Source organism: Pyxicephalus adspersus, chromosome 2 (genome assembly GCF_032062135.1).
Source record: "Pyxicephalus adspersus chromosome 2, UCB_Pads_2.0, whole genome shotgun sequence".
Lineage (NCBI taxonomy): Eukaryota > Metazoa > Chordata > Amphibia > Anura > Pyxicephalidae > Pyxicephalus > Pyxicephalus adspersus.
This window is the reverse complement of record NC_092859.1, coordinates 18,406,786-18,419,878: the sequence shown is the minus strand read 5'-3', so window position 1 is coordinate 18,419,878 and position 13,093 is coordinate 18,406,786. Positions and strand designations below refer to the sequence as shown.

General features: G+C 38.2%; 1 protein-coding gene across 1 annotated transcript in view; it reads right to left on the bottom strand.

Annotated features, from left to right (window-relative positions):
- The window catches only part of ADAM9 (ADAM metallopeptidase domain 9), a 67,111-nt gene that overhangs the window by 16,682 nt on the left and 37,336 nt on the right, over positions 1-13,093 (bottom strand). The window contains exons 6-11 of the mRNA XM_072399779.1: positions 12,788-12,974; positions 8,396-8,461; positions 4,106-4,177; positions 2,993-3,162; positions 1,759-1,840; positions 173-306 (exon numbers count right to left, since the gene is read on the bottom strand). Coding sequence (XP_072255880.1) covers positions 173-306; positions 1,759-1,840; positions 2,993-3,162; positions 4,106-4,177; positions 8,396-8,461; positions 12,788-12,974 — 711 coding nt within the window. The remainder of the gene's footprint in view (positions 1-172; positions 307-1,758; positions 1,841-2,992; positions 3,163-4,105; positions 4,178-8,395; positions 8,462-12,787; positions 12,975-13,093) is intronic.

Here is a 13,093-nt window from a genome sequence, read left to right as displayed (position 1 = left end):
GGGTTGAGAGGTGACCAGGCTCAAACGTCTACATGCAATAATAACCTGGCTATGCCATCTGACTGTGTAAATATCAGGACTGGTGAGAATAAAACACAAATCTTTGGTAAGTCGACCCATAGCTCCTTAACCCTAGCTCCAGTAGGATATCATAACAATATTGAACCCTTACGATGCCCCGGAGTTCATAATACAAGCTGATACAGGACAGAAACAGCCTCGACCATCATCGTGATTCATTCCCAGGTTGTGTCCCAATTCATGAGCAACAATAGAGGAGAACGATTGCACATTCTGATTCGGAAACTAAAAACATAAAAAAACAAAGGGGATTTAAATCATTCACAAATATAGTACAATTGTTACTAATAAAACAATAAAAAGAACCTCCAACTCAATTCCTAATTAAAAAAAAATCTATTGTGGGAATAAATACATAAAAGTATAGAGGGGTGGGGGGCTCAGAAATCTCCCAGGTTTGCTGGAAACATCTACAACTAAGTATTTGCTTAATATATTTTTTCACTTTTTACTGTATGTGGTGGAATAGAACACTGCTCGAAACAGAAGCGAATGCAACATCTGGCCCCGATCACATTGCAGATGCAAGTTTTCTAACTTCGGTCACACACAGATTTACTGCCAGATCAAAAAAGCTTGCCAATAACTAGTCCAAGGACCTTCCTAAACAAATCTTGAAAATTCAATTCGGTCAGGAAGACTTTGTCCTTCCTAATTCCCTAGTTAATAATTTTTTTTATCTGATGGACTAAAATCTGACTGGGTGTGGTCGGCTTTAATGGTCTACGACATCTGCCAGGCTATGGCTGGCCTGAACTTTAAAAGGTTTTGCAACTACAAGATTGTTTTCAGGTAAAAACATTTAGTGCTTGTTAAAGAGAGAATTCTAAAACCTGTGGTATATGTGAACATATAAACAATGCATATTTGTATCAAAAAGTAAGAGGTCTTAAACAAGACCTCACTGACCTTTGAGCTGCAGACGCTGTGGAACAATTTGTTTTCACAATTTCACAAAATGAGCAGTGAGGATTAAAAAACATGCATGGTGGAGCAAAATGAGTAAAACTTCTAAGACACTTTCTTCGCTCCTCCAATGACCTACTAATGTCTTCCTCACGCATAACCTCGTCACATGTACAGCTCCAAGACTTTTTTATAGCTGCCCTAACTCTCTGGAATGGTCTTCCTCACCCTATTCGGCTTGCTTCTACTTTCTGCTCCTTTAAAAGACCGCTTAAAACCCATCTTTTCAAACTTGACCCCCCCCCCCCCCCCGTCTTCTTCTGTCTCCTACAACCATCACTACTTCTCACCATTCCATATCCCCCCTCCTATTGTGTGATACTTCCCCCACCTACTAGATTGTAAGCTCTTCGGGGCAGGGTCCTCTCCTCCTCCTGTGCCACTTTCTGTATAGGTCTGTCATTTGCAACCCATATTTATTATACAGCGCTGCGTAACACGTTGGCGCTATATAAATCCAGATTATTAATAATAATAATAATAATAATAATAATAAGGTAAAATTATATCCATCGTGTTATTTTGGGAAAAAATTGCTTCATAGTGTCTGCAGCTACAGATGTTAGGGGGGTCTTGTTTGAAGAATGTTTTATTAATAATAATAATCATATCTTTTTATATGTACATACTTAAATGTCATAGCCTGCGAACAGTACTATATGTTAAGAATCAAATTAATATTTTTAAGTTACTAGAACACAGAGGACATACCACATTAATGCCACCAGCATGGCTCCTGGAACAAACGGTGCCTACAAAAGCCATGCCAGCAGTTCCTCCGAATCCCTTCTTCCTACAATAAAACATGGCAAAAATTAGAAAGTTACTCTTCCAAAAAAATGAAGTCCTGCAAATGCATCTAAAACAATTTCTTCTCCTCTCCCTTCCAACCAAAGATGCCCAAATCCATGCAAAACTTTTTTTAGATCAAAATGTCCCCAACCGCCCACAGATCTCGAGTATCCTTTAAACACCTTCCCTTTTCTCCATACCACTTCCCCCATGTCCATCTTGGCGACATCTTAAATACCAGCCATTATTGCACTATGGAAGAAATATAGTGTCATCAAATGCACATATGATGTCAGTGGATGCAGTAAATCCACAAGTGATCGGTAGCTAGTAAATACGTAGGTAGGTAGGTAGTAAGTGCAAATAAGATCTCACGTGAGCAGAAGCAATGTTGCAGCTGCAACCCAGTAGCTACACATGTAAAAAAGAATAAAGTATACCGTTGAATTAAATTTTGTCTTTTTGCACCACCCTCAAAAACCTGTAGAACGAGTTGTAATAATGGCCCTAAATGGGTCTGATTCCAGTAATATCCTTGCATGCTATTTTACAAATCTAAACAGAGAATTAACTCAGTGATTTCCAAGAAGTCCAATATTAGTATTTTTAGAAACTCTTTGCTTTTACATAGAAGGTGTCCTTTCTAAAAAAAAGCACTGCAACTTTTTTTTGACGTCACACTGTAGTACTTCCACAAGACATGCCAAGACTTTGAGTTTAATGAACGTCAGCACTGGGTAAACACAACACTCATGCTGTGAATCCAAAGACCTAACCTGCTTCTAAATCTGCTTTTGATCAGCAAAGAACAACATTCACATTTTTCAATGTCTCATAATGGTCAGAAATGGTAAATGTCAGAAGTTTATATTCTGTCTCCATAAATTATATAAAGTCACAAAAATGAAAAATAATTGGATTACTTGCTGAGCTGCATGGAAGAGGCGTGTTTATCCTAACACTTGCTATACTCAGGCAGGTGAAATAAATATGAAATGTGTATTTTGCTGCTTGTATTACTTAGGTGTTTCTTTGCCCCCAAAAAACACCTTCATGAAGTGTCAGTTTAAATTCAAATAAGTCAATAGCACATAAAGGTCAACAACACTTTTGTTTTTTAAATTGCTTATTGGTAATGACGAAGTTTACTTACAGTATAAACTGAGCACTGTCATGTCTGCGGAGGGGAACGAGCTCCTTCTCCCGCCACTGCACAAAACGCCCCAGGACATCTCCAGCAGAGCCTTCAATTTCGATTAAATTCATCCTTGTCCAGATGTCCAACCCAACGAGGACAATTCGAATATTCAGCATGCTGTACATCTAGAGAACAATAAAGAGACCTTGGTCATCACCCAGAAAGGACACAACCTGCCAGGGATGAGGAGTCATCAGATCAGACATGTCTCCACTACAAATGAATGATTACACAAATGTAACTTTTCCCTTAACTTTGAAACTATAACTTTGATCAGGGAAGCAGTTTATTGCAGATAGGACAAACAAAGGGAAAAAAAGGCACCACCATCTTCACCCAGTTTTCCGGACTCTTCAGCCACCTTGATTGGCGGGTCTGAATACCATCCTAGTAGCCCCATGGAATGCCAGGATACTCAGCATATCCCGGGATCCAACATCTTACACTGTGCAGCTCAGTGTATGATAAGGAAAAGATCATGACCATGTTTTTACTGATGTAGGAACATTCCCTATCCATTCTGCTATTATCCTGCATGTTAGTGCGGGAGAGGAATGGAAGCTCTGTGTTTACGGCTATCTAGGGCCAGTTAGAGAGATTTCTTCTTACTTCCTGGTATGGTGGCTATGGTTTAACATAGGCTAAATAGACTAAATTAAATAATCTAAAAAGACTGGTTAGCTTTCTATTGCTGTGTTGGTAATACAGAACTTCTCCCAATCTAAAAAAATGAGGATAAAGAGAAAATGGGTTCAAATGTTTACCCCATTTACAAAAATGATATAGGCTGGACAAATACTTAAATAAATATATTCTTCACTCCTGGATCTATAAATATATTTTGTTTTTTTTAACTAACTTTTTTTATATTTGCTATGCTGATCGCCAGCTTTATAGACCTCCAGCTACTCATAAGAAACAGCAATTTTTGAAGCTGACGTGGCCAGAATATTGCAAAGTGAATGACTGGGTAAAAATATGATGATGGGTGAATGAATGCAGCTGATACAATTAGGACCACTCAGCAGGGAGATTATCAGAGAAAATTTTTAGAACTGTACTACTTACGCTGTCTAGATAGTTGGCCAACTGCACCATCTCAGCCCTGACCGCTGTTGCGTTCTGTCCCAGCAAGTCATACTGCAAAACAAACATTACTCAGAGTTACTTGGAGTGTTTAGAAAGTTACTATACCAGAGAAAGTTCTTCCCTTCATTATAAACAATTGGATCAATATTCTGCAATGTTATGTCTTTTGAAGATTATTAACTATTTATAATTTTCTGCATTTAGAAATGAATCCAGCTCTTTTTTAAAGCAATTTGCTAAGCTTGCTAAAACAAACCCCGGTGAAATACTACTGCACCATTACACAACTTGGACTGTAAAAAGCCGCTTCCGTATGCTGAGGTTAAGTGCTTTCAGTCACACACAAAGTTCTAGTGTTTTCCATGGGGACCAGAAAGTGAACAACTTTCTGTAGATTTTTCTATATATGAACCATTTTATAGATCATCAAAGAGAATGAAATCAAAGGATTGGAAAGAACCAAAAAGAGCAGCTGTTAACTTTTACTTTGATCCCAACAAATGTTTATTAATTCTTGATTATAATATAACACAAAACCACATAGATGAAAAGTAACTAGTAAAGAAAATTTAGTAGATTTCAGCTCCATAATGTGTATTCTCTAAACAGGAACAGTGGACATTTTTGTGGAGGGGTTTGTAAAAGGAGTACTTGGAGGGGGAGTACTTGGGAGGGAAGAAGGAACCTAGCTACATAGCTGGAAGTACAAACTGACCATAGCAATATGGCATTATTAGGACAGTCATCTGCTAAATGTGGACGCAGTGTGCACAGATCGCAGGGTGAGGAGTATGCGGGCGGAGGTCCTGATTAAGGGTGGAAATATTCAAGGGAATTCTTAGTAATGAGACAATACCAGATGTGCAGGCACATTACATCATATTGGAGTTCAGATACCGGAAAACAAAGCCAAAGCAATAGCTATTAACCATTAATAATACCCCAATATAACGTGTCATCTGTAAAACCACAAAATATTCACAGTGATAAAAGCTAGTGCCTTATTCTTCTGTTCCATCTTGCTGCCCCTAGAAACCAATCAGAAGCTTTCATCAACTTTAATTCAGAAATTAATTTAGAAAAAAGACAGGACGTGGTTGATTGCCCCAGCCAACATCTTACATTTATGCAAATGCTTGATAATAAAAAACAGTGATTGTGCTACTAACCATGATGCTACTAACGAGATTCCAAAAGTCTTGGAGTGGTTAAGCCTAACTAGGTTCAAAATAGAACAAATCAAATTCTCAAACAAGCATAGAACATTACTTTTACAAATTCAAAAGCCCTTTATATAGTTGTTGGCCACCTATCCACACAGCCTTCAATACCCTTCCCCTTTCCGGATAATGGATTCAGGTCCTACAATTGCTCACTAACTGTGACTACAAAACCTGTCTCTCATGCAAATCCATGAATTCTTCTGCAGTGCAGGGATGCTGAAAATGCAATCTGCTATTCATTGTTCTCCCTACTTTAGGTGTTATAAATTCAGATCTGACTGACCTTCTAAATGGTTGAATTCAGAGATGGGAGGAAGCAGCCGTAATACAATGTGCAAGTACATTGGACACATACAGCAGATATTCTGTCCACCACTGTATGCCATTTGTATTCACTCATCAACTCGGTTGCTTTTTGAATATGCTTTGTCCAATGTTGGGTTTAGATAGGCTAATTTTTTTTTTTTTTTTTTTTTATTAATTTTTTTTTTTTTTTTTTTTTACTATAATATGAATCAATGTCAGAGCAATGATAAAAATAAAGAGAATCAGCATGTTATGAAATGTTAAATTTGCCAGAAAGCAAGACATGCATGTAGGATCCGCGAGGAATCAATCTAAGAATCCATGCAATCATGATTTAAAAATAGAACGATTCTCTGCAGACTGGTAAAGTCAGAGTGTGTATATTCAGGTGGATGAAAACAAATGCAATTTGGCGCTCTTGCTTACCGTCAATAAAATTAATAACTCCAGTGACTCATTTCTTATAAAAATGGCTGCAGAAATCAAAATTTGCCACTTCAATACCAAAGAAGGGAACAATCATCTAAACCCATGTCTTCTATGTAAAACCTATTGTGAAGGTGATATGATCACGTACATCAAGTGATGACTTAAGCAAATCATATGCCTGAAAGGTTGATTGCAATTTTAAATTTTGGAAAATACTTTTAAATTAATTTTGAAAAAACATTTTTTTGTTGTTTTTAGGTACAATCTTTTCATTAAGATTGATGCTTAAATCGCTTGAAGGTAAAAGTTTTTGTAGATATAAAGTTATAAAGCAGTCAGACTCCTCTATCTCTTGCCTAAAAGATTACAATTGGTATTGTTTTAGTAAATTGCCTTACAGTAGACTTGAGATCAAAATATGTGAAGATTTTCCATCTTCTATGTAGCTGCCTTAGCAGCTCTCTGAAAGTTTTATATCTCATCCTAAATTTTCCTCTGATATAAATACCAGTGTACTTCCAGTGCGCAGGCATTCTTGTATTGTAGCCTCATAACTATATATCTACAATGTGGGATCCAAGGCACTGCTAACCTCACAAGATTTGGAGTGGAATTTGGCGATTTCACTCCATTGCTGCTCACTGTTCTCCTTGCTGGAAAGGAAGCTGTACCTGAGTACCTGAGCTGCAAGGATCTTCACGCCTAACTATCCACTCTGCAGATTTTTGCTTCCCTCAAGTGTTGCTTGAATATCCCAACCAGTCATCTGCAGGTAACTCTGACATGAGGAAGTTAATTTCCTGCTCCTCAGCCAAGCAGATAGAGTGCAGAATAAGGCATGGTAAATCAGCAATGAGGAAAAAATCAGGTGCAGAGGGACCAAAAGCAATATGGTTAATGGGTACTCTGCTCCACAGTTCAGGCTTTTAAGTAGCACAATACGTGGCTCAAACATACAGGCGATATGAATTATCTGGGCTACGGAGATGTGTCATAAGCTGGAATCAGGTCAATGGGTGGGTTTGCAAGACATTTTAAGATATTTTAACTATGTTTTTTAAACAAAAACCCTTACACCAACAAATGTTATTAATGAAAAAAGTCAGTGCATATATCTGATCTGTACAAGGATTATATGTTATGATGCAATCTTGAATTGTATCCCAATATATCATTGCCACAAAATCTGTGACTTCAAGGAACAGTACTGGGTTTAGGATATTTGTCCCTAAAAATTGTCATTTTTAAACAGTCTATAAGCTTTTATAATTGAAACGTAAACAGAAGAGGACCGGGACCCTAGGTCTTGGCGACATCCAACCAAACTGCCTATATTTATGCTATGTAAAAACAATATGGACTCACTTAACAAAATACTAAAATAAATGCCTTGCCACCATCACAAATACTGCCTTATATTTACATTTTAGTTTTGCATTTTTCTTTTGCAGCTTTCTGACATTGGTCACATGACATCTCAAAGTCGCAAAGGAATTCAATGCTGAAATGTCACAGGTCAGCAGATAGCTATATAATGCCCAGCAGCTGTCACTATGTATAACACTCAGATCAATGTCTTTCACTCAGGACCACTGTCCCAATGTATAATTCTGCAGGTTGTGATGGGGGACTTCCTGGAACCATCCTCCTAATAGAAAACACAAACACTTTGGGGCACAATTATAAAAGGATGGTCCATTGGATCTCCTGAAAAATGCCATTGTGTTTATTAAATTTAGAGCACTATTGTGATCCTTCCATTAATGAAAGTGGCATTTAGTTAATATGATTGTTCATTTTATGTATGAACTGATGATAATACTATTTCTATGCCCCGTTACTATTGCTGACATATTTACAAAGTGGCCACTTCACAAGTGTTTATAGAGATCGTCTTATTGAGGGCATAAGATATAGTGTGGAACAATGACATTTTTTTTTAAACATTCTGATTGCCATTGAGATAATTTGTTTAAAATTGTAAAATATGTGACCAAAATTATAATAAATGAGCCTATGCCATTTGTAAATAGGCAATCCTTAAGTCTCTAAAAGTAAATGACGCTTCATGTTAGATTAATCATGCTACAATCAATAGCATACAAGTAGTAATTGCAATTTTAAAGATTTGAAAAGTAAAGAATAAAGAAATGGTGGTTTGTTATCTTCAAGATACACCCAAATATAAGTCAAAGTGTGGGTATTATGCATATTAATTCCTTATTCTTAGTTAATTAACTAAAAATAAAGTTGAAATTTGAAAAATTCTGGCAGATACATGAAAGAAGCTGCAATATCAGACATAACTTACCCTTTCCTTGTCCACCACCAAGAAGAGCTCCACATATCTTGTCTGAGGCAGGACTGCTCTCTTCCTCTAAATATAAGAATAAAACACAATAAATCCAAATATAGTCTTCTCATTTAATATTATTATATACTGTATATACTATTGCTGAAATCAGGACACCGGAATATCACTTTTTTTTTAGTATGTGAGTTGGAAGGGCAGAAGTAGTACCTTCAGAACAGCTCAGCAGTGGCAGACTACATGAGTATAAACATTCTTTATTTATGGATAAGGTATTAATCACAAAAAGGACAATTATCACATATTATGATCATTCAGTTCCTAAGGATTTAAGATGTTTCATTTACGTGTCGGCCGTGGTTTTTGCTTAAAATCTACAAAAATGTTGTAGTGAATATCAGGAAATAATAAAAAAAAAAATATACATCTGTGCATCACATTTCTCCATATTATATCAATTTAGGGACAGAAAAAAATACCTCTTGATCTGGTAGAAATGCAATGGAAGTTATTTTGTGAGCTGACAACATTTTTGAGTGTTGTCAGCCCTGCCACGTTGTCTTTTGCTAAACTCCAACCCTCCCACTTACCCGTCACCACTCTTCTTTACAACATAAACATTAATTATTTTGTAGTATAACGTAAGAACCAAGAGCACTACTTATATCCTTCAGATAACGCAAGAACTTTGCACAGGGCAACCCTAAACTTCAGATGTGATCAATAGGTATTTTGGAACAATTCTAATAAAAGAGTTCAATGCTTTTGAAAGGTGGTGGGTTTGCCTAAACTTTTCTACATGTACCTGCCACAATAGGTAGTCTGTAACTTTGCTCTCCAGATCTGTATATACCTATGAATGGCAAAATCCAATCCTGATTGTACAGCTGCTGGTTCTACACTGAATATAGTGCAGGTGTGATGGATATGTGTAGAGAGGAAGTGAGAACACATGATAAAGACCAATATGAAGAAGAAAGATCAAAGGGCACTTGAGTAAGGTAAGCATCACTGAGGGCTACCCCACACTAAAGAAACATGGGAAGGGGGCTTGGGGAGCCAATTTAAACTAATTTGAATGAAATGAAAAAACTGTGAAAAGTCTACAAACAGTGCAAACATGGCCATTCCTCGTCAGCTGGAGGGTAAGTTCACATATTCTGATTCTGAAATAGTATTCTAGTGAGATCCAGAAATGAGAAGTAGATTGCACTAGCAACTGATAGGAATAGCTTTTATTTTTGGGTGCAAGCATATGTGGCCTTCATAGGAGCTTCTAATGTAACTGATATGCTTGTGTAGCTGCAGCATGAAGCCTTTAGGATTGCTTAGCTAAGTGATGCCACCAGGACAGAAACAGAAGTTCTTCGAATGTCAACTATCCAAGAAAGGATGAGGTTCACATTGGAAAGACATTCTCTTGTTTCCTGTCCTGACTTTGTCTATACCTTTAGAGCACATACATTGTTAGGCTCATACATAGGAGGTATGAAATTCATTACATAAAATAGCAGGCCACCATTCCCTGGCAGAACGTCATATTGAAAGGGTAGGTATTGCGGACAAAGAAACCACTCCCCTGTTTCTATACCCTAATTCCTTTACTAGTGGGTGTAAGTGTAGTAAAGTACTTCTCCCTATATAGTAAAGAGGCATTTTGGCCAGAAAGGGAATGATGCTGTAGTGGGCTCTCTAGGAATCCTATGGCTGTTAATTTGCCAGCCTTTGAGGCTCTGGTGCAACTCAAACAGATGCACAAACTATGTTCAGTGATGAAGAAGCCACAGACACAAAACAGAACAGATACAGGAATAAGAGAGCAAAAACTAATCACAAAAAATCAATCACAGGAGCTCCAGGATAACAATGTCCAGGAACACTGCTCTACAGAAACTTATGGTGTCATGAATCTAGCACAGGGGTCGGCAAACTCCGGCCTTTAGGCCAGATATGGCCTAGCCGGTAGTTTGTCCTGGCCTAACGCCCCCTGGCTGATCCGGTCTAATGCCAGCTTGCAACCCGCCAGATCAGCCAGGGGGCGTTAGGAGCTGCCGGAGCCGCCTCCCGCCCACCCCTGAAACGGCCCAGTGGCCATAAAAGTTTGCCGACCCCTGGTCTAGCACAACAGATTATTTGTGTTTTATCTGCAATAGGAGAAGGCAATGGCTACACTGCATCATCTCCAGCAGATATTTACCATTTAAAGCTCAGCAATTTTGGTTCTGTATTTAGCAGATTGCTAGTCTAAAATTTATGTTGAATAATTGATTACATTAGAGCAATTAAATTCATAGAGAAACCCATTACAGCCTTCACTTCCTGGCAAGGCAATGTTTTTTCTTTTGTATGATATTATGTTCTTAAATGAACTCAAATGATCAATGAAATATAAAAATAAAAAAAGACTAATACACAACTTGCCAAAAGCAGACGTAACATGTTGGTGTTTATTACCTGATGTGAGGACATATACTACTTGTAGTGCATGATGCTATACAGCAACATAAAAAGCCTAACATGAAATGAGCACAGCTTAACTAAAACATCAATTAGTCCAAACTGACACAGATAATTAGGAGTGGGGTGTGGTTGCACTCTCATAACCGCTACCCCATAGAGAATAAATGGGGAGTTTGACGACTGCCTATATATACAGTACCAATTGTAGCGATGGTGGATGCTTAGGGGCTGGCAGGCTGTGAGCCAGCAGGAGCCTCCTGGAAAATGCCTAAAAATATGAATTAGCTTTATTCCTCCTGTCAGACTGTAGGTTTTGTACACGGTAGGTAGCTAAAGCCTTTCACCTTTGGGTAATGCCATGTACTTGAGAATTATACACAGGCAAATAAAAGAAGTGTAGGCCATCCTAGATAATGGTTCTCCCCACCAAAATGCCTCAGTTTTGTAAAATTAACCAGGAAGTACCAAAAGCATGATCATAAACATACAGGGTGGGATGTGTGCTCCTCAATAAACATCAAAAAAGGATTTTAAGGTGAGTACAAAACCCTTTTTGTCCTTTTGACCCATTAAGGGACACAATAGGGGACAAGCAACATAAAAACAAATAGAAACAGGGCCAAGAAAAGTATAATAGATAACAAAGGACTGCCAACAGCTCAAATAGCTACCTGGAAGACCTCAGGTCTATAGTGGGTTCAGATCTTGGAGAAACTTAACAGAAGGCAGTATCAGCCACTGGGAAATGGTCAAATGAGACGACAAAGCAACCTGTACAGGGTGACAAAATGGAAAGGCCTTTCCAAAAAATGCAGTTGCTGAGGGATAATCCCAACAGCTGACAATAGTGGGAGAATCACTTTTTTTTTTGGTGAACTATAGACAGGGGAAAGAATGATGCTCTAAATTTTGTTTTTCCTCAAACATTTAAACATGCAAACAATGTATATCCAGTCTCAATTTTTTCATCACATTTCGCAGACTTCTTTAGGAGCCATTATCACAAGGATCAAAAAGGAAATCTCATCTATCTCAAAACCACTTTTAAAGCATTTGCTCTGTTCAAACTCTATTCATGGAGCCAAAACTTAAGGTGCGTACACACTTCCAATTTTTATCGTTCCAATCGAACGACGAACGATCGATTGGGCAAAAAATCGTTGGTAAAAAAGTAACCAACGACGCCGACGAACGAGGAAAATTGTTGGAAACGAACGACCGGACCGGCGGATCGGATTGGGCGACGATCGTTGAACATCGTTCGTGTGTACGGTCGTTCGTTGATCGTCCATGGGCTGAGCATGCGTGATGAACGAACGTCCGTTCACTTTCCTATCGTGCACATAGTTCCTCTATCGCTCAAACGATCGTATCTATTGTGTGTACAATATCTACGAACGATCGTGTCGTTACCTCTATGTGCAGGATCGGTGCTATACGATCGTTCATATATATCGTGCAGGAACGTTCGTCGTTCGTTTTCCGACGATAATAATTGGAAGTGTGTACGTAGCTTTAGAAGTGAGATCTCTAGCCAACCCTGGATAATCTCTTCATTGACATAGTAAAGGGGTCAAGTAAGGTACACTTCTTTCACAGTTCCCAATTATTGAATATGAATCTTCTCAACCGCTTTGCTAGTGCTGCTTTATTTCATGCTCCCACTCTAAGACCACGGAGAGCAGCCTCTCCCCATCTGCTCTCATGTTAAATATACCTCTGACAGCTGTTTCAAATGCATTCCACATGGACTAGCTTGTGGATTCTACAGTAGATTAGCTATACCAGACAAGTTTCTTTTTATGCTGGAACCAAAAGGGTTGATTAAAAAGTCCTCATTGAATGTACTGATCCACTTAAGAATATATATACCCATTTTAAAGTACAAAGTTCACACAAATCTGAATTCATTAGTAATGGTTATACTCTTACCCGCAAAAGCTGGGTCATACTTGGCTCATGATGGTGGTTTTCCTTTTGCCCCATGTTGGTATTGGATACCCCACATACCATTGGCTCAGTCTTTACATTCTCCATACGATAGATCAGATGATGAGACTTAGTGGAAGACTCCATGGGCTCAATACCATAACTCCCATTCTTCAGATGTAGAAGACCTCTGTGGCACAATAAGAGATATAAGGAACACTAGCAACTACATTCAAAAAATCTGAAGGGTTGTCTAAACTTCTCCTCCTCCCAGAAGTACCCTGGGCAACCATATCCACCTTGGTGCAG